At 34.1% G+C, this 25,303-nt stretch overlaps 1 protein-coding gene and 3 long non-coding RNA genes across 5 annotated transcripts; 2 read left to right on the forward strand and 2 right to left on the reverse strand.

Moving 5' to 3' along the window:
* Positions 1-2,516: 2,516 nt before the first annotated feature.
* On the reverse strand, positions 2,517-3,700 carry LOC141359242 (uncharacterized). Its single transcript, XR_012365652.1, has 3 exons — positions 3,480-3,700; positions 3,016-3,342; positions 2,517-2,688 (listed from the first exon to the last, which is right to left on the reverse strand). It is a non-coding gene; the product is annotated as an uncharacterized lncRNA (long non-coding RNA).
* Positions 3,701-8,114: 4,414 nt separating this feature from the next.
* LOC141359426 (uncharacterized) lies at positions 8,115-9,191 on the reverse strand. Its single transcript, XR_012365856.1, has 3 exons — positions 9,059-9,191; positions 8,882-8,970; positions 8,115-8,419 (listed from the first exon to the last, which is right to left on the reverse strand). It is a non-coding gene; the product is annotated as an uncharacterized lncRNA (long non-coding RNA).
* A 2,696-nt stretch (positions 9,192-11,887) lies between these two features.
* Positions 11,888-13,798, forward strand: LOC129453596 (uncharacterized). Of its 2 annotated transcripts, none has more exons than XM_055217906.2 (3): positions 11,888-12,190; positions 12,569-12,681; positions 12,983-13,798. In XM_055217906.2, the coding sequence occupies exons 1-3, from the start codon at positions 12,102-12,104 to the stop codon at positions 13,669-13,671; spliced, it is 891 nt and encodes a 296-aa protein (XP_055073881.2). In that variant the 5' UTR covers positions 11,888-12,101; the 3' UTR covers positions 13,672-13,798. The 2 variants fall into 2 exon arrangements, with proteins under 2 accessions (XP_055073881.2, XP_055073882.2); XM_055217907.2 differs by having other exon boundaries at positions 12,036-12,190; positions 12,572-12,681.
* A 2,103-nt stretch (positions 13,799-15,901) lies between these two features.
* LOC129453608 (uncharacterized) lies at positions 15,902-19,091 on the forward strand. Its single transcript, XR_012365733.1, has 2 exons — positions 15,902-16,131; positions 18,171-19,091. It is a non-coding gene; the product is annotated as an uncharacterized lncRNA (long non-coding RNA).
* Positions 19,092-25,303: the final 6,212 nt, after the last annotated feature.

Consider the following 25,303-nt stretch of genomic DNA (forward strand, 5'->3'; position numbering starts at 1 on the left):
AGTGAGGGTTGGCTTCTGTGTTTCTCATGTGTCGTGTGTATGCTTTATTAGTCTCTGTTGTGTGTCGCCCTCTATTGGAACAAGACATGATGCTTTAAAGTGGTTAATTTAAAGTGCGTCATGCCTTTATAGTTAATTAGAAAGTTATTAAATTATTATGTAATTCATAATCAACCTGGATGAAATTTTGTGCCATGGTAGACAGAATTTTAGGTAAATTAGGTAAATTATCTTAATATATACATACATGTACTATAAATATGTTAATAATTAAAGTGTTTTGATGACTTGATATCTGTAAGACTATTGTAAAATAAACCAAACCACAGTGTTAAACTTGTATAATGTAATTATTTTAAATGTTTATATTGCTGTATGTTCAGTACACTGCAGTGAGATTTTCAACATGTGAGGAGTCTGAAGACACTCGAGTCGACTGAACTTCTGCTCTTCTATCGGTTTCATTTCTTATAATGTTTAATAAAGTATCAATGTTATCAGATAATGTTGCTTATAAAGTCATGAATAAATCATCTTTGTGAAATCTACCATGTTTACTGTGGTAACTGATATAGAGGTTGTGATGTCTTTTGTTTTTGATTGTTGATTGAGAACAGGAACTTGATGGTTGGACTCGATGTTGTGGGTGTTTAAATAAAGATCAGGTGTTGATATTCAACAGAAAACCACTAAAGACAAATGACAGAAATATACTATGACTAAATTATTCATGTGAATGTTTTGCATCGACCCTTTGTTGGGTTTAAAGGACAAGTTCAGTATTTTACACTTAAAGCCCTGTTTTCAGATTGTTTATGATGAAATAGAACGGTTTTGACAGAAATTTGGACATATGCGGCTGCCCCGAGTATTTTTGGGTGTTTGTGTTTCACCTCACACCTCTACAATGGGTTTAATGGTGCACTGGAACAATCCTTCCTAAAATGCATTAAACTTTCGTTTACAAAGACGTGAAACTCACTGAGTGGTCTATTTCATCATAAACAATCTGAAAACAGGGCTTTAAGTGTAAAATTCCCAACTTGTCCTTTAATCTTTGTATCAGTCTGTTTTTCTATCAATTAAACAAAATAATAGACAATATAAACTTATCAAGTGTAAAGGTTTATTTCATATGTTAGAAATGTGTGACACTGAATGTAAAGGTCGAGGTTTACAAACAATGAACATTTCTTCATGAAGTATAAGACAAAGTTTAAACCACAGCAGCAATACTGAAATACTGATCTGTTTCCATTTGAGGTTTAGAAAACCATGAGCATTGTTTTACAAACACGTTAAAAGATTTCAGCAAAACACCAAACTCGGTTCAAGGTTAAACCACCGGTCTAGTTAAAGGTGAGACTCTATTAGTAGTTTTAAAGTGACCAAACCAGTGGAAAACATCTTAAACATGTTAAGTTTTGTTGCCTACTTTTGGCTAAAAACAAAACAAAACAAAATTATGTGATCATCTGCTGTTACAATTAAAAGTACAAAAAAATAAATAAAAATAAAATAAAAACGGTAAATTAGAAACACAAAATATTGTTTATATTGTTTGGCACAATTTCCTTTTTTTATTGAAATAAACATTGATTTTACTATTTTGTACAGAAAATAAACTTTAAACAATACTACACAATTGCTTATATACAAAACTAATAACCAACAACAAAAATTTTTAAAGTTTAAAGTATTTTCTTTTGTGATGAAAGACACGCAAAAAGATGAGTTCAGTGTTTGGTTAGTTGACGTTTAGTTTCAGAGTGAAATCAAATTGTTAGTTTTCCAAGATGTTTTCTAGCTAATTTAAGTAATTTAATTCATACTTGTTATTAATAGTAATTGTATATAAGTATAAAATCAAGAATATTCTTTTGTTTATGTTTTTGGCATCCTTATAGCATAGGTACTGTTGTGTTGGCTGCGTTGAGTTTTTACACCGCTTGGTAAACCACCGTCACATACTGAAAGATCAACAGGAGAATCACTATTAACATTTAAACAACAATTGTGCCTTAAACTAAATTTATGTTTCACAATGTAATCAAACCAGTATTGTACTGTGGTTTGTTTGCACTCATTTAATGTAATGAATATAAGTAATGCTAGTTAATGGTCTTACCTGTTGTTGGTTTGGGTCTTGATGTTGTTCTTGTGTCAGCTGTTTTATAAAATCAGTTTTATAAAGTTGTCCTGAACTGTTTCCAGATCTGATCCAACAACTATTATTAACAGCACAAACAGCTGTCACCAGACCTGGTATTGCACAATTTTATCACATTTTTAGATAATAAACAATGCATGCATAATACTTAGAAATTAACCAGGAAAATGATGTTATATTTTTAAACAGAAAGTATGATGTAACATTGCAGGCCAACTATGCCTAAAGTTATGAATTAGCCCCCTTATGAATTATCTTTATTTAGCCCCTTAAAAATATTTTTACACAATTACCTATAAAATAATACAACATCATTATAGTTTTAAAATCACATGACTGTATTGAATAGCTAAAAATATCACCTGTAATGAACAGAAAAACAATCATCAGACCAGAAATGAGGATGACAGTTGTGTATTGTGTTGAGTTTTGCTCAGTTACAGTTATCTGATTGTTGCTCTGATGTATTGTTGGATGTTGTGTGATTGTTGTACTGAATTCACTCGGTTGAGTCGGTTCTGTAAATAAAGTTTGTTTTGTTACAGCAGTCACTGTTAGTGTCAGTCTACTACATTAATATATGACGTGTTTGGTTCCAAAATGAGATAACTCCGCTTTTAACATTTTTGTCAAAACATGTTTATTATCATGTTATCATGTTTTTATTGTGTTTTATTGTGCTAATTATCTGCATTTTATTAGTTACGAAGGCTTAAATCAAAACTAATCAACTGCAGTTTGATTGATTGGAATGCACAATCAAAAAACAAGATTTTGGAAAATTTAAAAAATGGAGGTTATCTCATTTTGGAACCAAACATTTACATAACTAAAAATGTACTTACCATTGATGTTCAGTCTTGTGCTGTTACTGAGTTTTGGAGGTGTATCTGTGTTCATACAGTAATAAACTCCTAACTCATCTACAGTAATATTATATATCACCAGACGGTGTTTAGATTGTATTGAATATTTGTTTTTAAACGTTTTATTAAAGTAAAAAGCTGATGTTGGGTTCGAGAATGACTGCAGTATCACTGTATGAGAATCTGATTGTTTCAGTAAAATCCAATAAACATCATTAATATCCAGATTACAGTTTATAGTCACATTTTGTGCCAAATCTGTTACTTGATCTAAAGTCACTGCAGCTTGACACAACATTAACACATCTATAAGATAAGAAACAAGAAAAACACATATTTATAATAACATATGGACTGATTAAAATCTAAAACATCTGCCACAAATATTAACAATGCATTAAACAATGAACATGAAACAAATATTTAAAATGTAATAAACTTACAGAGCTGAATCTGAATAATCCTCATGTTGCTGCTTTGATCTGAATAATTACATACATAAACACTTGTGTTATTATCAGATAATCTCTCAGTCACGTGAATGTGTTTAGTTGTGCTGCTGCATTGTTTGGTAAAACAGATTAACAAATAAATCCAGTACAGAATACACAAGACTCGCTTTCATCTGCAGTGAGAAACTCACGCTGGTCATCTGACTGTCTTACCACATCATAAATACAGCACATGTGTATGCATGTCACCAGAATATGTACACTGTATACTCCCAATTGCTGTTTTAATTTGTTGCTATAGGTGCTCACTCCTCATCAAATATATTTCTACTTCAGTTCAAGTTTAAGTTTATCAGTAGAGGGCGCCAGACAACAAAGAGACTAATAAACAACACATGACTCCTATTCAATACATGAGGATGCTATAGGAAGTCTTAAAGCTGTCTGTCTGTCTGTCTGTCTGTCTGTCTGTCTGTCTGTCTGTCTGTCTGTCTGTCTGACTGTGAGTTTGACTTCCTCTTAGTGGTTTGTGTCAAATGTCTGAAGCTGCATCTCAGTGTATTTGTGAAAAAACAAGAAACATTCATGTGAAAGCATTTTAACCAAGAGATCAACATGAAGATCATTCAGCTTCTAAGCTGTAAGTATACAAACTGTATAAAATAATTTATTTTGTGTGAAATTTATAATACTTTTTTTTTATTTTGATAATTATTTAGATCTGCACATATTGTGTCAAGCTGCGGAGACTTTGAATCGTCTAACAGATTTGGGAAAAAATGTGACTATAAACTGTAATCTGGATGAAGAAGAGATTTATTGGTTATTACTGAAAACACCAGATCCTCCTGTGATGATATTACGCACTTTGCCAACAACATTTTTTCTCTTCAACGCAACATTCAGACACAAATATTCACTTCAATCTAAAAATCATCTGTTTATAAATAACATCACTATTGATGAATTAGGAGTTTATTACTGTATGAATAAAGGTACACCTCCAAAATTCAGCAGTGGCACCAGACTACATGTAAATGGTAAGTGTCTGTGATTCTTCTGTAATTATTAAAACAGCTTAAAGCTCAACACATAACATTACCAATCATTAGATTTGACTTTAAATCTTTATTCACAGAAGACTCATCAGTTCAGATTGAAGTTGATTATATTCAGAATCATACAGTAGTCAAATATATTGAACCGAATCAAACACAATTGATGATTATTATTCTCATATCTTCTCTATTAAATGCTCTTCTGATCATTGTGGTCATCGGTGAGTTATTTACTTTAACTTGAATAAAATATTCAGTAATGTGCCTCCATATTTAAAAGAGTTTAACACAACATCTCTGTTTGTTAGCTTGTGTGTGTTATTACTGTAAAGAAAACACAAAACATCAAGATAAAAGATTACAACAGAGTCAATTTAGGCCTCCAGATCAACTTCAAGAGTCAAAGAGCTTTACACTGGTAAATCACACAAAACACATTAAAACTGTCATGTAAATAAATCATGTTTGATTATCAAGTTTCTCACTGTTAAGATAATCTGTTGGTTATATGTCTGCTCATACTAACACTAGTAGTTCATCTATGACTCTTTCAGTACACCGCTGTGAGCTTTTCAACATCATGAAGAGTCTGAACACAGTCAAGTCCACTTTCACATCTTGTGCTTAATTTAATGAGGTGCTTGATTCTGTTGGTTGTAAAATGTTAGCAAATAAAAAAAATAAAGTTGTTTTAAATAAACTGTGAATAAAATGGAAAAACTTTAAACTTTTACTGTGGTGATTTGTCAATGCACTATTATAACACTGTTACCAAAATCTGAAATATAACACTTAAATAAAAATGCTTAGCGTCTTAGATAACTGTGGATGAATAAGATGGTCGCAATTCTGTAAAGACTTAAACTGTTATAACACAACCAACGGACATTTACTTGCACTTCCTCAATTTTGCACTCCTCATGTGGTTTAATATCACAACTAAAACAAAAGGTTTAAATTTCCGTTTTGTAAGTATTCACAACCCTGAAATGAACACAATCTGTGAAATCTCTAACATTAATCATTTATTTAAACAATACATTTCTTTACACAGATCTTAATAAACCAAAACCCTCTGACAGCACTTATCTGTGTTGAAATCACTGGTTTAAATTTATATATTATTATACTGATTATATTTTTCCCGTAGCTCATTTAGTTGACCATTGGCTATTTGTTTAATTCAAATATATGGAAACACTTTACAATAATGTAGTATTTGTTAACATTAGTTATAAGTTAACAATGCACAATGAACTAACATGGATAATTGTTTTAGCATTAACTATAACATTAACAAAGATGAATGAATGATGAAAAAATATTTATATCTGCCAAATGCATACATAAATAAATAAGTATTTAGAAATGACAGGCAGTCTGTTTTGCTTTTATAAATGTTTTTAATGTGTCATCAGTTATTTGGTTATTAATAATAGTCGTGTTCATTTACCACAGATATGTGCTGATACCACACAGAGATGTTTTTTCCTGTCTGGTCTCTGCAGTAGAGGTTTTATTTAAACGCTGTAGAGAGAAGCGGTTTTCAACTAAACAACAACATGAATATTATTCAACTTCAGTTTTGTGAGTTTATTATGAATGTTTTGACTTTCTTTATATACATTTGTAAACTTGAAAGTTTTTGTTATAAATTGTTTTGTACAGTGGTTTTAAGACGGTCATCTTATGATGTTTTTTTATCTTATCTTATAGATGTGTTAATGTTGTGTCAAGCTGCAGTGACTTTAGATCAGCTAACAGATTTGGGACAAAATGTGACTATAAACTGTTATCTGGATATAAATGAAGTTTATTGGATTTTACTAAAACAATCAGATTCTCATACAGTGATACTGCGCTCATTCTCAAACCAACCTTTACCTTTTTACCTAAATAAAACATTTAAAAACAAATATTCAGTACAATCTGAACACCGTCTGGTGATATATAATATTACTGTAGATGAGTTAGGAGTTTATTACTGTATGAACACAGATACACCTCCAAAACTCAGTAACAGCACAAGACTGAACATCATTGGTAAGTACATTTTCTAATTCAGTTACGTAAACATATTCATGTAATGTAAAGTAATAGTGACTGCTAAACTGTACAAACTTTATTTACAGAACCGACTCAACTGAGTAAGTTCTGTACAACAATCAAACAACCTCCAACAATACAACAGAGCAACAATCAGATAACTGTAACTGAGCAAAACTCAACACAATGCACGACTTTCACCCTCATTTCTGGTCTGCTGAATGTCTTTCTGATCACTACAGGTGATACATGTGATTTTAAAACTAATGATGTTGTTTTATAACATTTTGTAAAATAATGGTAATTGTGTAAAAAATATTATAAGGGGGGCTAAATAAAGATAATTCATAAGAGGCTCATTCATAACTTTAGGCATAGTTGACCTGCAATGTTACATCATACTTTCGGTTTAAAAGTATAATAAAACTTTCCTGGTTAATTTATTAATTTAAGTATGCATGCATTGTTTATTATCTAAAAATGTGATAAAATTGTGCAAAACCAGGTCTGGTGGCAGCTGTTTGTGCTGTTAATAATAGTTGTTGGATCAGATCTGGAAACAGTTCAGGACAACTTTATAAAACTGATTTTATAAAACAACAGACACAAGAACAACATCAAGACCCAATCCAACTACAGGCAAAACCCTTAACCATCATTACTTATATTCATAAGTACAAACAAACCACAGTAAACTACTGGTTGGATTACATTGTGAAACATAAATTTAGTTTAAGGAACAATTGTAGTTTAAATGTTAATATTGATTCTCCTGTTGATCTTTCAGTATGTGACGGTGGTTTATCAAGCGGTGTAAAAACTTGTAGCCAAACCACGACAGCACCTGCTATAAGGACGCCATAAACACAAGAATATGCTTGATTTTATACTTATATACACTTACAATTAATAACAAGTATGAATTATATAACCTAACTTATCAAGAAAATATCTTGGAAACCTAACAATTTATAAACATTGTTCTGTGTTTTAATATGCTGTTTTTATTTTTATGTATTTTTGTACTTTTAATTGTAACAGCAGATGATCATATACGTTTTTTGTATTTTTGTTTTTAGCAACAAAACTCAACGTATTTAATCAAACCCAGAGATGTTTTCCACTGGTTTGGTCACTTTAAAACTACTAATAGAGTCTCACCTTTAACTAGACCAGTGGTTAAACCTTGAACCGAGTTTGGTGTTTTGCCGAAATCTTTTAACGTGTTTGTAAAACAGCGCTCATGGTTTTCTAAACCTCAAATGGAAACAGGGCAGTATTTCAGTATTGCTGCTGTGGTTTAAACTTTGTCTTATACTTCATGAAGAGATGTTCATTGTTTGTCCCTCGACCTTTACATTCAGTGTCGCACATTTGTAACATGAAATAAACCTTTACACTTGATAAGTTTATATTGCCATTTATTTTGTTTAATTGACAGAAAAACGATACAAAGATTAAAAGGGTCGATGCAAAACATTCACATGAATAATTTAGTCATAGTATATTTCTGTCACTTGTCTTCAGTGGTTTTCTGTTGAATATCAACACCTGATCTTTATATAAACACCCACAACATCAAGTCCAACCATCAAGTTGCTGTTTTCAATCAACAATAAAATACATCACAACCTTTACAGCAGTTATCACAGTAAAACATGGTAGATTTCACAAAGATGATTTATTCATGACTTTATAAGCAACATTAACTGATAACATTGATACTTTATTAAACATTATAAGAAATGAAACTGTTAGAAGAGCAGAAGTTCAGTCGACTCGAGTGTCTTCAGACTCCTCACATGTTGAAAATCTCACTGCAGTGTACTGAACATACAGCAATATAAACATTTAAAATAATTACATTATACAAGTTTAACACTGTAGTTTATTTTACAATAGTCTTACAGATATCAAGTAATCAAACACTTATATTATTATCACATAGTACAGTAACAGTACTGTGCATAAATCTTAGGCCACTATGCCAGCAATAATTTGTTGTTTTTGAACAAATTAAAAATTAAATCCTCATTTCTAATCAAAAGACTTCAGGACTTTAGTCTGTTTAAAAAGCTCAAGATGTGTTAAATGCCAAGAGAGGTCAACATTAAATACTGACTGATGTCTGAAGAAGAAAAGAGTTTTTTTTTTTTTCATTTTATGTACATGTTTACTGTATTTTCTGTTTATATCTTAATAAATGAAAACTTTGCTAAAACAACAAAGCTGATGGTGGTGGCCTAAAACTTTTGTACAGTACTGTATGTATATATTAAGATAGTTTACCTGTACTAGGCTCATCTCTTCGTGTTGTTTTATATACAAATGTTTAGTATCCTGAAGCTTTAATCTTTCTTTAGAGTAACAACTAACTACTGGAGAAATAAACAGTATAACATGAATATTATTACAATCACATGACTGTATATTTAATTGATGATGAGTTAAATTAAAATAACTTACCAGTGATGATAATGATCAGAGCGTTTAGTAGAGCAGATATAATGATGATAAAGTGCCATTGTGTCTCATTGTGTATACACTTCACTAAAGTTTCATTCAGATACACAGATAACTTTGTGAGTTCAGTCGGCTCTGAAAGGAAATCATTTTTTTAATAACGACTGATTGTCAACACTTTCATTTTTTTCAAAACAATTGGTAAATGATTTAAAGTGTTTAAATAACTTGGGAATTATTTATAAACACTGGCCGATGATGTGCAGTCTTGTGCTGGTACTGAGTTTTGGAGGTGTATCTGTGTTCATGCAGTAATAAACTCCTAACTCATCTACAGTAATATTATATATCACCAGACGGTGTTTAGATTCCACTGAATATTTGTTTTTAAATGTTTTATTTAAAGGAAAAGCAGATGTTGGGTTTGAGAATGAGCGCAGCAGTATCACTGTATGAGAATCTGATTGTTTCAGTAAAATCCAATAAACCTCATTTGAGTCCAGATCACAGTTTATAGTCTCATTTTGTCCCGGGTCTGTTAGTTGATCTGGGGTCTCTGCAGCTTGACACCATATGAACAGACCTAGAGTCAAAATAATTTTATAAAAGTATTATACATTTCACACTGAATAATGTATTATTGTTTGAACACTTATAGTTTATAGACTTACAGATAAGAAGCTGAAAAATCTTCATGTTAATCTCTTGCTTTTGCATGAAGGTTTCTTGTTTCTTTCACAAAGACACTGCGATACATCTTTACTTGAGACCAAAGTGAGAGATATTTCACACGAACCACTGAGAGGAAGTCATCATCAAACACTTCCTTTAGCACCCTCATGTGTTGGGTTTTGTATTTATTCATCAATCTAGTCAAACAATAACACTGACAGATTCCCAGAAACTGAGCTTTAGTTTGATCCACCAAAATAAAGTCTGCATACGTTTTATCCCAAACCACTGACCCACACAGTTTTATTAAGACATTAAATGTTGAACAGCTGGGCGCAGTTGCCCTCGACCGACTGTGTTGATGAAAGCACGATGGGAAAAGACTTGCTGATGACACAGCTTAATGCTCATTGGCCCGGGGATGTCAGCTGATGACTTCTTACTTCTAAAAACTCTACTACCTATAGTAGTTTTTATATATTTTTTTCAACTTATTATTGACTTATGACATTTATATTTTAATAACTTTTGTATTTTGTATTGCAACCGTCTGCTCTCGTCTAAATTTCAGGATCTCAAACAAGTCTAACATATGATGACATCATAATTGGGCGATGATGTCACAATGTCAATGTTGTCATAAAGTATGGTGATGTCCTAATGGGAATTTATGTCATAATAGATGATGGGGTCATAATAGATTATGTCATAATGGGTGATGATGTCACAGTGGTGATGATGTCGTAGTGGGTGATGATGTCACAATGATGATGATGACGATGATAATGGCGATTACATTATAATGGATGATGATGACATAATGGCGCATAATTGGCCATGATGTCATAGTGCACAGCTTCCCTGTCAAACAAATGTATTTATTGAATAAAATATCAAAAATCTAAATATTGAGTGGTGATAAACAAAAGACTAACAAGCTACCAGTGCCTTGATTTTACAGCTAATTAGGTAAAATATGAATACAGATCATTTTTGTCATTAACATGCATGACTCTGCAATATTATCATGGCCATACAGGCTGTACTTAATGGTAAATTTTAAGTGGCCACAGAAGTGAGGTGGCTCCGGTGTGTGCCAGTGCCCCCTTTGTTTATGAAACTGCACTGTAAGACTGTGTTAATATAAGCAAATGAATATAACATGAACAAAACTGTTCTTTTTTAAACACAATATCGTACATTTAGTTTAAAACATTAACCCTAAAATATTATTTATGCATTTAGGAAAGTCTTCAGATGCTGCTTTTGTGCAGATTTATAGTGTCACACGTCATATAGATATATAGATCTAACTTTATTCTTAATAAATCATAAGAGGAGTGGGGTGTATTTTCTCGCTTGACAACCTGCCCACCCAAAATGTCTGTGCACAGCCCATGTATTAACCTTTAAACTTTTTAAATAGCCATGTGTTACAGCTATTAAATTCTGATTTGTTGAAAGTTCATGTTATGAACTGTAGGGGGCAGAAAGGTGCAAATCTGTTTTATTTTTATCCAAAGACAAATTACTTTCTGTTTGGATTTCCTGTAAATGCAGCCTGATCTCATAAATATAAGATTACGTTTTAAATAGATTACATACAAGGAGTTGTTTACTAAAGTAAGTAAACAATTTAACAGTAAATAGTTTTAGCTGTAGGTTAATACTTAAAAAAATAAGGTTATACTTAATGAGGCATTTAAATGATATTAAATGTAAATGAGAACTTATAGCGAGTGCGTGCGTGCGTGCGTGCGCGTGATGTCCCTACTGAAAAATCCAGCTAGCATAAGCTGTTGAGCTGGTTTTAGCTGGTCCCCAGCTTGTTTTAGCTGGTTTTTCTGGTGTAGGAAGCTGGGTTTGCTGGTGTAGCAAGCTGGTCTAGCTTTGTTTTGGTCACATTTTAAGCTGGTCTAGCTGGACTTAGCTGGTCATGCTGGAATACCAGCTGGCCCACCAGCATGACCAGCTTTGTCAGGCTGGGAGGACCAGCGTAAACCACCTTAAACCAGCTAGGACCAGCTACCAGCTTGTGCTGGTTTTAGCTGGATTTTTCAGTAGGGGGGTTGTTGTGTTGCTCAGTGTCACATAGTGTAATGTTATAGGTAATCACACTACGCAAGTAACAAATGTTTTATTTTTTTAAAATTAGAATAAACTCGTTCCACTTTAAAGAGTTACATATCCTGTATACACAGAGGATTACTTTGGCAGATTACTGATGAGGATGAGAGCCCCCTCCCTCTCCAAAGTCTTGGGATTTTAGTCTGCTTTTTACACAGTTTGGTGCAGCACAATGAAAGTGAAAGTAACACAGTGCTATATAAAGCTGTAACGGTTATATTCATGTCCAGTCCAACACTTGAGCTGAATGAATGAAGATCAGCAGCGTGTTAAAAACCTGAATCACAAACAGCACAAACTACATCACAGATCTTCAGTTCTTCAGAACAAACGCAGGTGAGCAAGAACAATATTTTAAGAAAATTTTTATCTGCAACTTTGTTATTTTTCCCAGCTAAGTTCCAAGAATGTTCCTTAAAAGCTCCTATTAATGTTATGCAAACGTTCAAAACCTCCATGCTGTATTTATGTGAATATTAAAGGAACGTTACATTCTATAGCAATGTCATTTTATTATGTTCTCTCAATGTTTAAAACATCTGTTTTCTTTAAGTGTATCACAGGAGATTGATTTATACATTCACACTACTGTATACTAATTTTGTGATGCATATGGTTATGTCCACATTTATTATATTTATATTAAAGTGTATGCTATTGTTTTAATCATATGTGTGTGTATTTAATTCCTATGTTATTGTCTCTCTTTTGAAGAAGAATGTCTGAAAGAAGTGAGAACAATGTCCGTGAAGGTCAAGAGTCTCAAGAAGGGATGAGAAGCAACTCACAAACCTTTCCCAACCAAATCTTTGAGACTATCCAGAATGGTTTGTCCTTCACTCCAATCACTCCTAAACACTCTAAATTGTTGGGTTATTTTTAAGCCATCGTTTGATAAATATTGGTCGGGAAATAAATAAACCTATACTGGGTTATTGTTAACCTAACCATTAGTTGAAACAACCCACCATTGCATTACAACCCAGCATAGGTTTATTTATTAACCCAACATATGTTCTGTCCATTTTTTACAGTACCCAATAAATAACTTCATTCCCAAGAACACAAGAACTAACAAAAATGTACTGTGTTAATTGTTAATAAATGTGCTTTACTTCTCATCAACAGGAACCACCAGAATGCGGTCTTGGTTATTTGGCAAAGAAGATGAATATAAGAAAGAAGAACTGATAAGATCTACGCAATCCCTTCACCACTACATACACAAATACTTCAACATCACTAACAGGCTGTCGGAGATCCTCAATACTCAGATGTATCAAAACATCTTACCTGCAGTCTCAGCCAATGACAGTGAAAGTATCGAGCAGAACTGTGTCAGGGTTAGACGGGTTATGAGCCAAATCCTTGACATTTGTGAAAGGGAGGACAAACATGTTCAGAAGAGCCTTGAACCTGCACTTTACGAAAAGATCGCCTTCTCTGTTGGGTCACTGGAAGAAAAGGCTGCAGTGTTAAAGGACCTGCATGATAAAACCATGGGTGTCTTGGGGAAAATCGTTTGTCCTTTATTCACTGTTCAGCTTGCCAGAAGTAATCTGAGAGACGTAATGCCTCCAGTGGAACTGCTTAAATCTCAGCCCGTTTCATCATTCGTCCTGCTGGGAGATCTCGAGCAGAGCAGTAAAACGATCATAAAGCTTCTGTGTGGATCGCAAAACCATCAAACGAGCCTTGATGAAGCCATACAGTTAATGCAAGATCTCCTTTCTATTCTGAGGCCGCCCTGTGACTTCTACAATGATATTCTTTGTGAAGTGGAAGCCTATGTGAAGATCATATCCAAGAAGATGTAGGAGAGAATTAATAAAAGAGTTAAACATAGCAAATTTATTTTAAATATCTGCTACATTGCTTTTAACTTAATTTTACACCACTCTCACAAATCTGCAAAAGAAAATTAAAGTTTTTGTGTACAGTAAATGTGTGTGACGTCTTTTTTTCTGGAGTGATGTGATGTCAAATGAAAACATGGTTCCAAGCTGGGGCAGTTCCCTTTAAAGGGTCCTAATATGATCAATTTAGGTACAGATATGTATACATTTGGTAGCAATATCACTAAATACAGTATGCACTCTGTATGTGCACTTTATAATTGGGTATGCCCCAGTGACAGGGGATCAGGGGTTTATGAACATTTTTCTGACAGTGTACTACAGTAAAACCCTCATGTTTTTTATTTTAGGTGACTATCTCTTTAAGCAGTCTTAAAAGAATCAGGTTGCACCATTCAAATACTCCATACCGTTTATTTTAATCTGTGATTCATGATTCATCTATGCAAGTTATGGACAGTGATCATGTTATGAATCTCCAGTAAGGAGAGAAAGAGAACCCAGGCACAGGCTTAGATGAACACAAGCAGACTTTATTTAATGGGAGACATATCATAAAACACATAATAAAAGTGCTATAATTGGGTCCCCAGTGCTTCTATCAACTTAGAAAATGTGACAAACGCTGCAAGCATTCTCTGCATGTGAAAAAATAGCTCATTGAAATTTGGCTCCCCTTGTGATGTCAGAAGGGGGTAATACTGCCCCTTAATCTGCACTATCCAACCACAGCAATGCCATTTAGTGCAGAGATCAGCTCATTTGCATTTAAAGATTGATTTTACATCTTGAAAAAGTCTTGTGAATGTCCTCTTAAAAACAACTAAACAGGGTAAACGCAATGAGCAATACAAAACAGGCTAGACTAACAAAACAAGAACTTGACAAAACTTCACTCATTCACTATTTCCTATATGGGGAATGACAATTGAGTTAACTATATGGGGAAGAAGCAAATGAAAATGAGTGAGCGATTTCGGACACTGACGCAAATATCATGCACTAGAGAGCTGTCGCAGAGATTTATCATAAACACCTGTGTGGCTTTATTGATTGTGCTGTGAAATGGTAAAGTTTACTTTCTTACTGTTTTTCACATTTGTCATGTTTATTGTATTAGTTGATAATAAAGAGAGCAAACAACTGCTTATGTTTATTAACTGCGGTTTATTTATTGTTTAATAAAAATGTTTATTAGATTTTAAATAAAAGATATCGCAATTATTTTTCATTTGTTTATTTTCAAAAAGTAGAAAATAACTGAAAACAAGAAGTAACAAAAGTGTATAAATGTAAATGTTTGGTGTTTACTGTCAGCATCCTTCAGCTGATTCCAGTTACGCGTTCGTCTCCCGTTGCATCATGGGAAATATGAGTGAATGAGTGTACATCGAATGTACCCTCAAAATCAGAGTGCATTGTGGGTAACAAGTAGTGAATGAATGTAGGGAATGAAGTTGTTCACTCAAGTTTCGGACACCACTACAAAATGGCCGACACCCGATATAGTGCACTATATAGTGGATCGGGAGCAGTTTCAGACACAGCTTAGGGCATTAAATAAGGGAGCAAATGAACAGGTGACAATGATGAAACAATAACGGTCCTGTCCCAAATGGCACACTCCGGATTTGTGGTCCTCCTCAGAGTCCACACTTTGATGACATCACGTAGTCCAGACTTTAGGGACCCTTAATGCGAGTCCACGTGGGTGCAACAGAGTCGTATTTTGGGACAGACTCGAGCGTCACACCGGAAATAGGTAGAGAAGTTGCCCGTCAGTGTGAGCTCCTCCCTTCCGTCGTCTGATTGGTCTGATTGCTCTTTCGCAAGGACTTCTGGGTTGGTAAAGTGTGCGAAGCCTGCTACAGTGCGGGCTTCGCTGAAGACCGCATCAAGGGGGCAAAGGAGGCGCTGATGAGCACACTTCAAAGCGTAAAAATGACAGATGGGACACCCTACGGACTCGTGGACTAAGCGAGCACGCGCAAATTAAGGCCACGAGACCGAAAGTCCACATGAAGTGCGCCATTTGGGACAGGGCAAACAAGGTGATTAACCAGGGGGACGGGGTCTCTCACTGTCCACCCAAATCACTTTCAGTCTTAATTTCCTGTAAATGCAGCCTGATCCCGTAAGACCACACCAGGTCTTTTTATAGATTATAAAGTTCTTCATTAAAGTAGATAAACAATTCAACAGTCAGAACATAAGCCCCCTCCCTCTCCCAGAGGATTTTTTGGTGTGCAGTTACGAGCGTCATAGTAAAAGTGAAAGTAACACAGTGCAGTATAAAAGTGTGACCGTTTGATTTCTGTCCAGTCCAACATTTCAGCTGAATGAATAAACATAAGAAGAGTGTTAGAGACTGAGATCTGAATCACCAACAGCACGATCTTCAGTTCTTTAGAATAAACCCAGGTGAGCAAGAACAATTACTTAACTTTTATTTCATAGCACTTTGAGTTAAAATAGGAAATGGCATCATGCATCTTCACTTTGCAGTCAGTATAGTAATGGGAAATATTGGGAAAATATCAATCGATCTATTGATCTGTACATTTAAAAAAAACTCTCGGTTTATACTTAATGCTAGTGCAGTGTCCAAATGTAAGACAAAATCTTGTGAAGATGAAGCTGATTTTCCAACCACATGAGTAACAATATATATTTTTTTATCATAATTGCTTTGCACTTTATGTTTAATATGTTTTAAGTAAAGCTTTCTTGTCTGAATAACAGGTTGCTACAGTACATTTAATAGTTTAATGATTGTGTAAGTGTTTAATGTTGTACATTAACATTGTTGCACAGATTTCCAGCTGTAAATAGGAAAAGGCATTTCCAAGTTTTTTGTTTAAGACAGTATTTTATTTTCCAAGATCAGTGAATTGTTTGAACAATTTGTTGGAAATTTACTCTAATGCAGCATAATTCATTCACCACTGAACACACAAACCTCAACTGTGACAAATAAATAGTTGAGAAAACAAAAAATAAGGCAACGTCATGCAGTAAGATTTCTGAGTTCCCTTAATGATAAGGTTTTGATATTTAGTGAACCTAAACTTTTTTTTATTTTGTTTCTTTTGCTAATCAAGTTGACAAGTTCATATATACTTTATAAATATATGTCACTTTTGTCATTTTATTGTTATTTAAAGGTATAGCGGAAGATTTTCCCGAATTTTAGAAAAGTACCGCCCTCTCCACTTTTTTAAAAAAATGCACATGCGCAACACTCTACCTGCTCCCGAGAGGGAACGCCTATTAAACGTGTGCACGAGAGAGCATGCACGAGCCTAGTTCTTCTCGTGCACACACTGTTTACAAGTTGCTGTCGGCATGGCTCATACATTAAAATGTTTACCATGTCTGCCCGGTTCGTGATTTGTGCCAGGGCTAGCATCGCTAATCAGAGCTTACATCAACTTTTACTAGCAGTGATTTTAAATGGATTTCTCCTGTCAGAATGATCAGAATGATTGACAACTAGGATGACCAATAATCTTGATGAACCACCCAGAAAAAGCAAATCCTATACCTTTAACAAAGTTGACTGCAAAACCCTCTAAGTGCATGCAAAAAATCGACTTCTTTTGACCAGACATGTTGATAGATCACGTGACATACGTCGTCATAACAAGAAGTTATGATGATGTTAAACAAGCGCAATTTAACCACAAGGGACAGCTGTTTTATATATGTATTTGCATTTGAATAGAGGCACGTTACCGCTTTCGGGCATTTTTGAATAAAACTACACCCCTCCATCGTCTTTTTCGTTGAATAACTCCTCTCCTGGGGGCTCACAGGATAACAAAGTGTCAATCCAATGAACACTTTGGGATCTTGCTGGAAGTAGTAGGTCATCAAGGTAATTTTTGTCTACTGTTTTTCGAATACTATGAATTTGGACAAACTACTCGCCTCTCCTATATATAATATGGAAGTATGCTGTTTCAGACGCAAGTCCGAATTCATTCATACTATCCATATTCCAGTGGCGGCTGGTGACTGCTCTTCGGAGGATGCGCTAATTCAAAATAAGTGTTCGGAATGTCACGTATGTGGTTCCCTTTTCCAAAATATGTGTCCCCACGTTCCCAAAATACACGCTAGACACTTCCTTAACAGTAAACTCTGATTTCGCATGAGATTATGCGAGTATCTGGCAAACGCGAGCATCTCTTTTCAAGTTCAAGGCAGCAGTACGCAGTATGCAATTTCGGATGCAGGCTTTGTCTGTCCTCCATGAAGTTGTACAGCTTTCTCCATCTACACCACATGCTTTAAATATATAGCTGTCATTCCTGTCATTCAGCATCAAATTTGGCAAGAGTATCTGAAAATAAGAATTATAATGGCTCAAGAAAAATTTATTTCGCTTCAGCATTTTTTTTTTAACAGAATCACCTGTTACACTGTAATCTTTAATTCATATCTCTCTTTTATTCAAGACTCAGACACAAAGCACAATGAATTGGGCTGATATCTTCTACCCTGAAAATCCTAAACTGAGGGAGACGCTTATCCGCAGAAGTCAAGAGGTCGCAGAACTGATGAAGAACAACTTTCGAGCCACAAACCAACTCATTGAGATTCTTCGAAAACACTTGAGATTGTGCTTCAATCCAATTACCCTGAACGAGAGAGCTACTGTTAAGGCCAACTGCGATGTATTAATTCAACGCGTCCGTGAGATCCAGGCTCAGCTAGCGAAGATTGACGAGAAGCTGATGAAGGAGCTGGAACCTGACTTATATGAGAAACTGAAGAAAAAAGATCTGTCTATTCTTGAACGTGCAAAAGTTTCAGGAGTTCTTCGTGGAATTCAGTTTGGTTTGGCAGGCTTTGCAGCCCCTTTTGTACTCAGTTGGTTATTTCAAAACGTAACGATTCTGGCAAGCATAACAGGCACATGTGGGGTCATTGCAACAGGGTTATTAGGCTATGTTGTCTTTGGGGTGCTATTAATGGGGATCGATATGATTATTCAGGCCATCCTAGGGAGTATTGAGCGTGATCGGCTTAAGCAAGCTCTTAAAGAGTATGACAATGCTTTAAAGGATTTCAGGCCAGCTTCTATAAATTATACAGAAAGCATAACCAGAGTCAAGCTAATAATTGAAATTAGAGCGGAAATGACCTTATTTTCTTAAACATCAACATCATGTATGATTGTTTATTTTTTGTTGTTGTTTATATTGACAGAAATGTTTGCTTGAATATTAAGCAAACAATCTACACCTACTGCATGACTATTCAAAAATATGTGAATTTAAATGAAAAATTGAGTAAATATGCAAAATGTAGACAAACGCTTATATATTTGAGAAGTTGAATACTTAAATAAAAGCACAAGTGTCATTTAAACTAAACATCCATCTGTCTTTCCTAATTCAGATAAATAAATTGTTTAACATTTTCTAATGGCTCCTGAATCAACACTTTAAAGGGATATTTCACTTAAAGGGACATTTCAGCTGTAGAAACATTAATCTTTATTGAAAGTGGGTCATATTTGTAGTCGAAATGTAACATAAATTTAGAATTTTGTGCCTATTTGACCGAGAAAAGACAGAACGTGACTTCAGGGCACATTTGTATGGAAAACTTCAACTCCCACAATGCACAGCTCTACAAGCCACTCCCATTAATCGGAACACCACTCAGATATGCTCTTGTGTACATAGTTAGTAAAACAAAGAAAATAGAAACACTCACTTTATAGTCAGACGTCCGTTTATCCCTGCAGGCTTTGGCTGTCACTTCCAGTTTAGGATTCTAAAATATGTATCCAGGACCCCGCTGTCCATATACGGTGCGAAGCTTGGGTAGGAACAAGCATATTCAGTTTCTGATTTATTTTTGAGAGTACTTGGCCAAACATGTATAATCCCAAAGAAGAAAATGCCAGATACTGCACACAAACGCGTCCACCGCACAATATGTATACTGGCTCAGCGCTTGTGCTGGTAAGCCAAAACACATATGTACAATAAACATGCCCAAACATGCGCAAAGTACCTCTTCTTGCAAAAAATCTGAAGAACAAAAGATATTCTTCACGTGACTTATCCTAATGTATCAGTAGTTCCTGTTAGTCTGTGGATTTTGTTTATCTGTACTCAATCCCTTAGTGGATTTCTGCTTTGCCACCCTTCCTGCTGAGGGATGATCTCCTTTTCTGGCATATCTGTTGCAAGTTAAATTTAGAATTCAGTATATGAATAAATGTTTTTAAAGCGTTACATAGACTGATACCAGATTATACGACTGATCTTATTGTGCTACACTCCTCCCAGATATCTTTGTATATCTCCAAACCTTTCACTGCCTCAAAATTGTAAAATGGATTATTATTGTCTTCTTGATTTTCTACCTCTGAAAACATCTTTAAAACCAGTCATAAGATGTGAGAGAAGACATTCAGTACTTGTTTGGTTTGAACTGATGTATCTCTGCATCTATATAACTTCCATCCGTCCACCCATCTAAGAATGATGGTGCTTTAAAGCCACATAGCAACAGCAGTTTTAAAGGCCTCCTCTGGTCATAATGTTTGTAAAAGTTTTAGTATAAGCAAGTAGGTACTCAAGGCAACTGGCGGGTCCTTATTATCCATGATGCAAAGCGGAGTAAAATTAGTTGATTATCAAATACAAGCTACTGTTGTATATCAAATATACTATGCTATACTTGGGGTTCCCACGGGTCCCTGAAATCTTTGAAAGTTTGTGAATCTAGGGAAACAAATTCAAGGCTCTGGGAAGTTTTTGAAAATATGCATACATAGATACAGGTCATTGAAAGTGCTTGAATATATTTTATGCAAGAAGTTTTCTGAAAAAAAAATTCATATAATTCCCTGTGTAGTGTAGGATAATATCATAAAAATTCTAGACTTTTTAAGCACACGTGCTAAACTGTTCACTTTAAATGCTTATATCTTCTGTATGCGAATGTTGATTCATACCAAGATGCTTTTTTGCATAGTTGTGTTTGACACATGAAAACGTCTCGGGTTACGTATGTGGGTGATTCTCACGAAAACTTGGTTTTAAAAATGTCAAGCATGAAAATGTAAAAATTGCTTAAATTTACTTTTTTTCCCACCAGACATTGAAAAAAAAAGTCTGGAGTAAATGGGAACATTAATTTAAAAACGTGTACTTATCATTTAACACTTTTTGTAACATAATTTAAAAAATTAGTTCTAAAAAATCTCATTACCGCAACAGTCAGAAAACATCAACACTGACATATTTTCAAAATGACATGACAAACCTGAAAGAACATAATTTGGAGATTCTGCACATGCATTTAAAATCAAAGTATTATGCTTCTATTAATTAAATAAACATTTAATAAGCATCTGTTGCGGTAATGATAATCAAAATGTCGTGTAAGCATTCTGACAAGACAATATTTCATATTAACTGTAAAAAAAATGATCTTACCTGGTAGCCATCTTGAAGTAACTGGTCCATGTGCTTGGTCACTCAAAATCAAACTTTATTAAAATTCTGTATGTGTGCTTAAACTGTTCTCAAAAAGTGTTGCGGAGGATGAGAACATCAGGCATGGACACATCATTTTCCTAATTTTTCTTCATTATTATTATACATGAATATTCAGTAAATATTTTTTCTGTCATCTAAAGTAGTCTAGCAAAACATCCATTTTTTTCTTAATATTTTTGTGTTAATTTGATTAAACATAACGCATGTTCAAACACAGCCGGACACATTGCGGTAATGAGAATTTCAGCAGAAAATGAGATAAAATAATTTTATAAAAAATTATAAATTCTTATGTTGAAATCACACATTGTGCAAGGTAGAACACAGTATTGTGTTAATTCTGATGCTTTTTAATGTTACTATATTACACATTTTAAAGCTAAAATCATTAGTGCCATGGTGTTTCAATGGTTTCGTGAGAATCACCCATGTAACTGTTGTTCCCTAAAAAAAAGGGAACAAGATGCTGCATCTCCCTTGCCATACTACCTAACCCTGTCTTTGTCGTTAAGCCTCACCATTGGTTAAATTTGATATACACATTCAGACGCACTTACCCCTGGAGGTGTCCCCAAAGTGTCACCGCAGTGACGCAGCGTGAGTTCCCTCAAAAGGAACTGTAACAATGTATATTAATAGTTAACATGATGTAAGCTTGCTCGCCCTTCAAATTTGTCACCACTTTTAATCCTTGAATTTGAATATATTGGAGCTGAAAAGTCCATGAATTTGAAGTTAGCTAAGTTGTGGGAAACCTGTTTACTGCTTATTGTGCTATAAGGAACACATTTTGTAAAAATAATAAAATATATTACCATTAAAACTACACGAATTTACTGCACTCATTTGCTCATTACTAACAATGAAAATACCTTATTAAATTACTATCTGTGAATAACAACCACTGTAAATTAGTGAGGGGTGGCTTCTGTGTTTCTCAGGAGGAGTGGTGTGTATGCTTCATTAGTCTCTGTTGTGTGTCGCCCTCTATTGGAACAAGACATGATGCTTTAAAGTGGTTAATATAAAGTGTGTCATGCCTTTATAGTTAATTAGAAAGTTAGTAAATTATTATATAATTCATTATCAACCTGAATGAAAGTTTGTGTCACTTTAGACAGAATTTTCCTGCCGAGAACTTAAAACTAGTCAACATTTAAAGTGGATCAAAAAACTTTTAAAGACAACTTCAATGAAAGGTTTTGATCCACTTCAAATGTTGACTAGTATATTAGAGTCACTTCACAGTTTTAATGTTTGAGCATTTGGTGTCATCAGACTCTTTATCTCAGAGATGATCTTCCTCTTCTCTCTTCATCTCTCAGTTTTCTGACTGTTTTACATTCCCGTCATTTTAATCAACTGCTCAGCAACATATTGTAAATATACTTTAGCAACCATCCAGAGCACCTCAGGACCTACCTTAGCAACCACTATAGTATTTACCTAGCAAGCACTCACAACAGCGAGCAATTTAGGATGTGGTGAGGCAGTCAGACCAGACTGATGGTGATGACGATGACCAGCATGAGTTTCTGTACTGGATTTATTTGGTAAGTTATTTTTTTGTAACAGTACTGCAGCACCACCTTAAAACATTCAAATACACGTGACTGAGAGAGATTATCTGATATCAACACAAGTGTTTATGTATGTAATTATTCAGATCAAAGCAGCAACATGAGGATTATTCAGATTCAGTTCTGTAAGTTTATTACATTTTAAATATTTGTTTCATGTTCATTGTTTAATGCATTGTTCATATTTGTATTGTGGCAGATGTTTTATACAAATTATTCACAGTGAATGTATACATTTTAGTCAGTCCATGTGTTAATATAAATGTGTGTTTTTCTTTGTTTTCATCTTATAGATGTGTTAATGTTGTGTCAAGCTGCAGTGACTTTAAATCAACTAACAGATTCATTCTCAAACCCAACATCAGCTTTTTACATAAATGAAACATTATTTAAAAACAAATATTCAGTGCAATCTAAACATGGTCTGGTGATATATAATATTACTGTAGATGAGTTAGGAGTTTATTACTGTATGAACACAGATACACCTCCAAAACTCAGTAACAGCACAAGACTACACTTCATTGGTTAGTGTTTATAATTAATTGCAAATAATTTAAATACTTACTTAACATCATTTATGGTTGTTCTGGTAAAAAGAAGTGTTGACAATCAGTCATTCTTAAAAAATATTTTCCTTTCAGAACACAGTGAGACACAATTGCACGTTATCATCATTATATCTGCTCTTCTGATCATTATCATCACTGGTGAGTTATTTTTATTTAACTCATACAATTAAATATACAGTAATGTGACTGTAATAATATTCATATAATGTTTATTTCTCCAGTAGTTAGTTGTTACTCTAAAGAAAGATTAAAGCTTCAGGATACTAAACGTGTATATAAAACAACATGAAGAGATGAGCCGAGCACATAAACTATCATAATATATACATGTACTATAAATACTGTATGTTAATAATATAAGTGTTTAAAAAAACATTAACTTATGAAATGTCTATTTAACAAAATAAAAGCATATTTTACAACATATGCGTGGACTTGTCTTTTCAAAGTCACCAAACAAAGCACCAACCATATAACTCAAGCAATGGATAATCATCAGCTAACTAAAATAGGCACTGACAGACTTTAACATACAATGCAGTTTACCTAAAAAAAGTGTGATATGCTCTAGTTTAAATAATCTGTTTTAATAAAACACATCTGGCTTCAGTCATGAACAAAAGCATCACTTGCCTCATCACCATTAAAACTTTTGACCTCTCATAATATTTCAGCAATGGAAACTACACCAGGCTTAAAATCACTCAGTGAAGGCTGGTTGTGTTTTCTGTTTTTGTGTGATATAGAAGTCCCATTGACATTTGATTGGAAATCACAACCTGATAACATGCAAAATACCGTTTTACTCTTCTTTAAGTGACTGTTTATGTCAGCAAAGTATTATTTTTCTGATGACACTGCACTGCCATGCACACAAACTACAAGTGAAAGTGGGCCTTTGTCGTCATGCAATATTACATCTGTAGCATAATCCTACTTGAATGAACAAGTAGAGCATACCATGTCTTGAATATATCAATTAGAATATGTACAATGATATCTATGATAACCCCCAGAATGCACGTGCAGCAGTCTTTAATGTTTTAGTAATTTAGATCACAAATTTTACATTTCAACATAACTTACTTTAAGTATTCATTCAGAGTAACAACAAAAAATAAACTTTAAGAACCCCTTGAGGAAATGCTTTGATTAAACACAGGAAAATACGTTTCAAAAGCACTATTATCAAAAGTAAAACAAGTTCAATGGCTAAAGTTATCACCGGAACACGACGGAAAATCGAAGTTCAACTCACCACGAACACGTTAAGCAATCTATTCACTTTGAAACGCACAAATCACACAGTTTACAGAACACTGCTGCTATCATAAAACACTAATAATGGCCCGAAATTGAACAACACGTTTAATACTGTTTAAACACGTCACACGACAGATCGCGTGAAACACTCCATTACATTTGAAACGCACAAATCACACACTTTACCTCACCGCTGCACAAATGACGTGAAATCATCACCATCAAACACCATCGACTTCAACATAAAATAAAGTTGCCTGAACAATGTTTTAAGATGGATTGAAGGAAAAACGTATTTAGTTTACTTACCGGAAACACCATCACCTGAGCGCCGTCTTCGTGGAAGTCGTTAAAATGACGTCACATCCGGTAGTTTGAATCGCAAAAGTAAACCAATTACTTTAGTTTAAAGATAGGTAGTTAGGTAAACCAGAGTGAATAACAAATTGATTTAGCATAACACATTACACTTGTATTTTGTCTTAAAAATAAATGTGTATGTGTTTATGTAACTAAATATATTTGTGTATAATGAACAGTGCTACAAAACCCATTTTTAAGGTATACATTCATTCACTATTCCCTACATTAGTTTATAAAATGAGTAAATGAATTCAAACTAAGAGGCCGAAGCGCTGAAGACACCATCTCG

The sequence above is a fragment of the Misgurnus anguillicaudatus genome, chromosome 23 (genome assembly GCF_027580225.2).
Source record: "Misgurnus anguillicaudatus chromosome 23, ASM2758022v2, whole genome shotgun sequence".
NCBI lineage: Eukaryota > Metazoa > Chordata > Actinopteri > Cypriniformes > Cobitidae > Misgurnus > Misgurnus anguillicaudatus.

What these genes read in the sequence shown, in the direction of transcription:
- LOC129453596 (XM_055217906.2), top strand. Translation starts at nt 12,102, where the DNA reads ATGAATGAAGATCAGCAGCGTGTTAAAAACCTGAATCACAAACAGCAC. An exon ending in GTTCTTCAGAACAAACGCAG is followed by an intron (nt 12,191 to 12,568) that starts GTGAGCAAGAAC and finishes TCTCTTTTGAAG; the next exon opens with AAGAATGTCTGAAAGAAGTG. An exon ending in CTTTGAGACTATCCAGAATG is followed by an intron (nt 12,682 to 12,982) that starts GTTTGTCCTTCA and finishes TCTCATCAACAG; the next exon opens with GAACCACCAGAATGCGGTCT.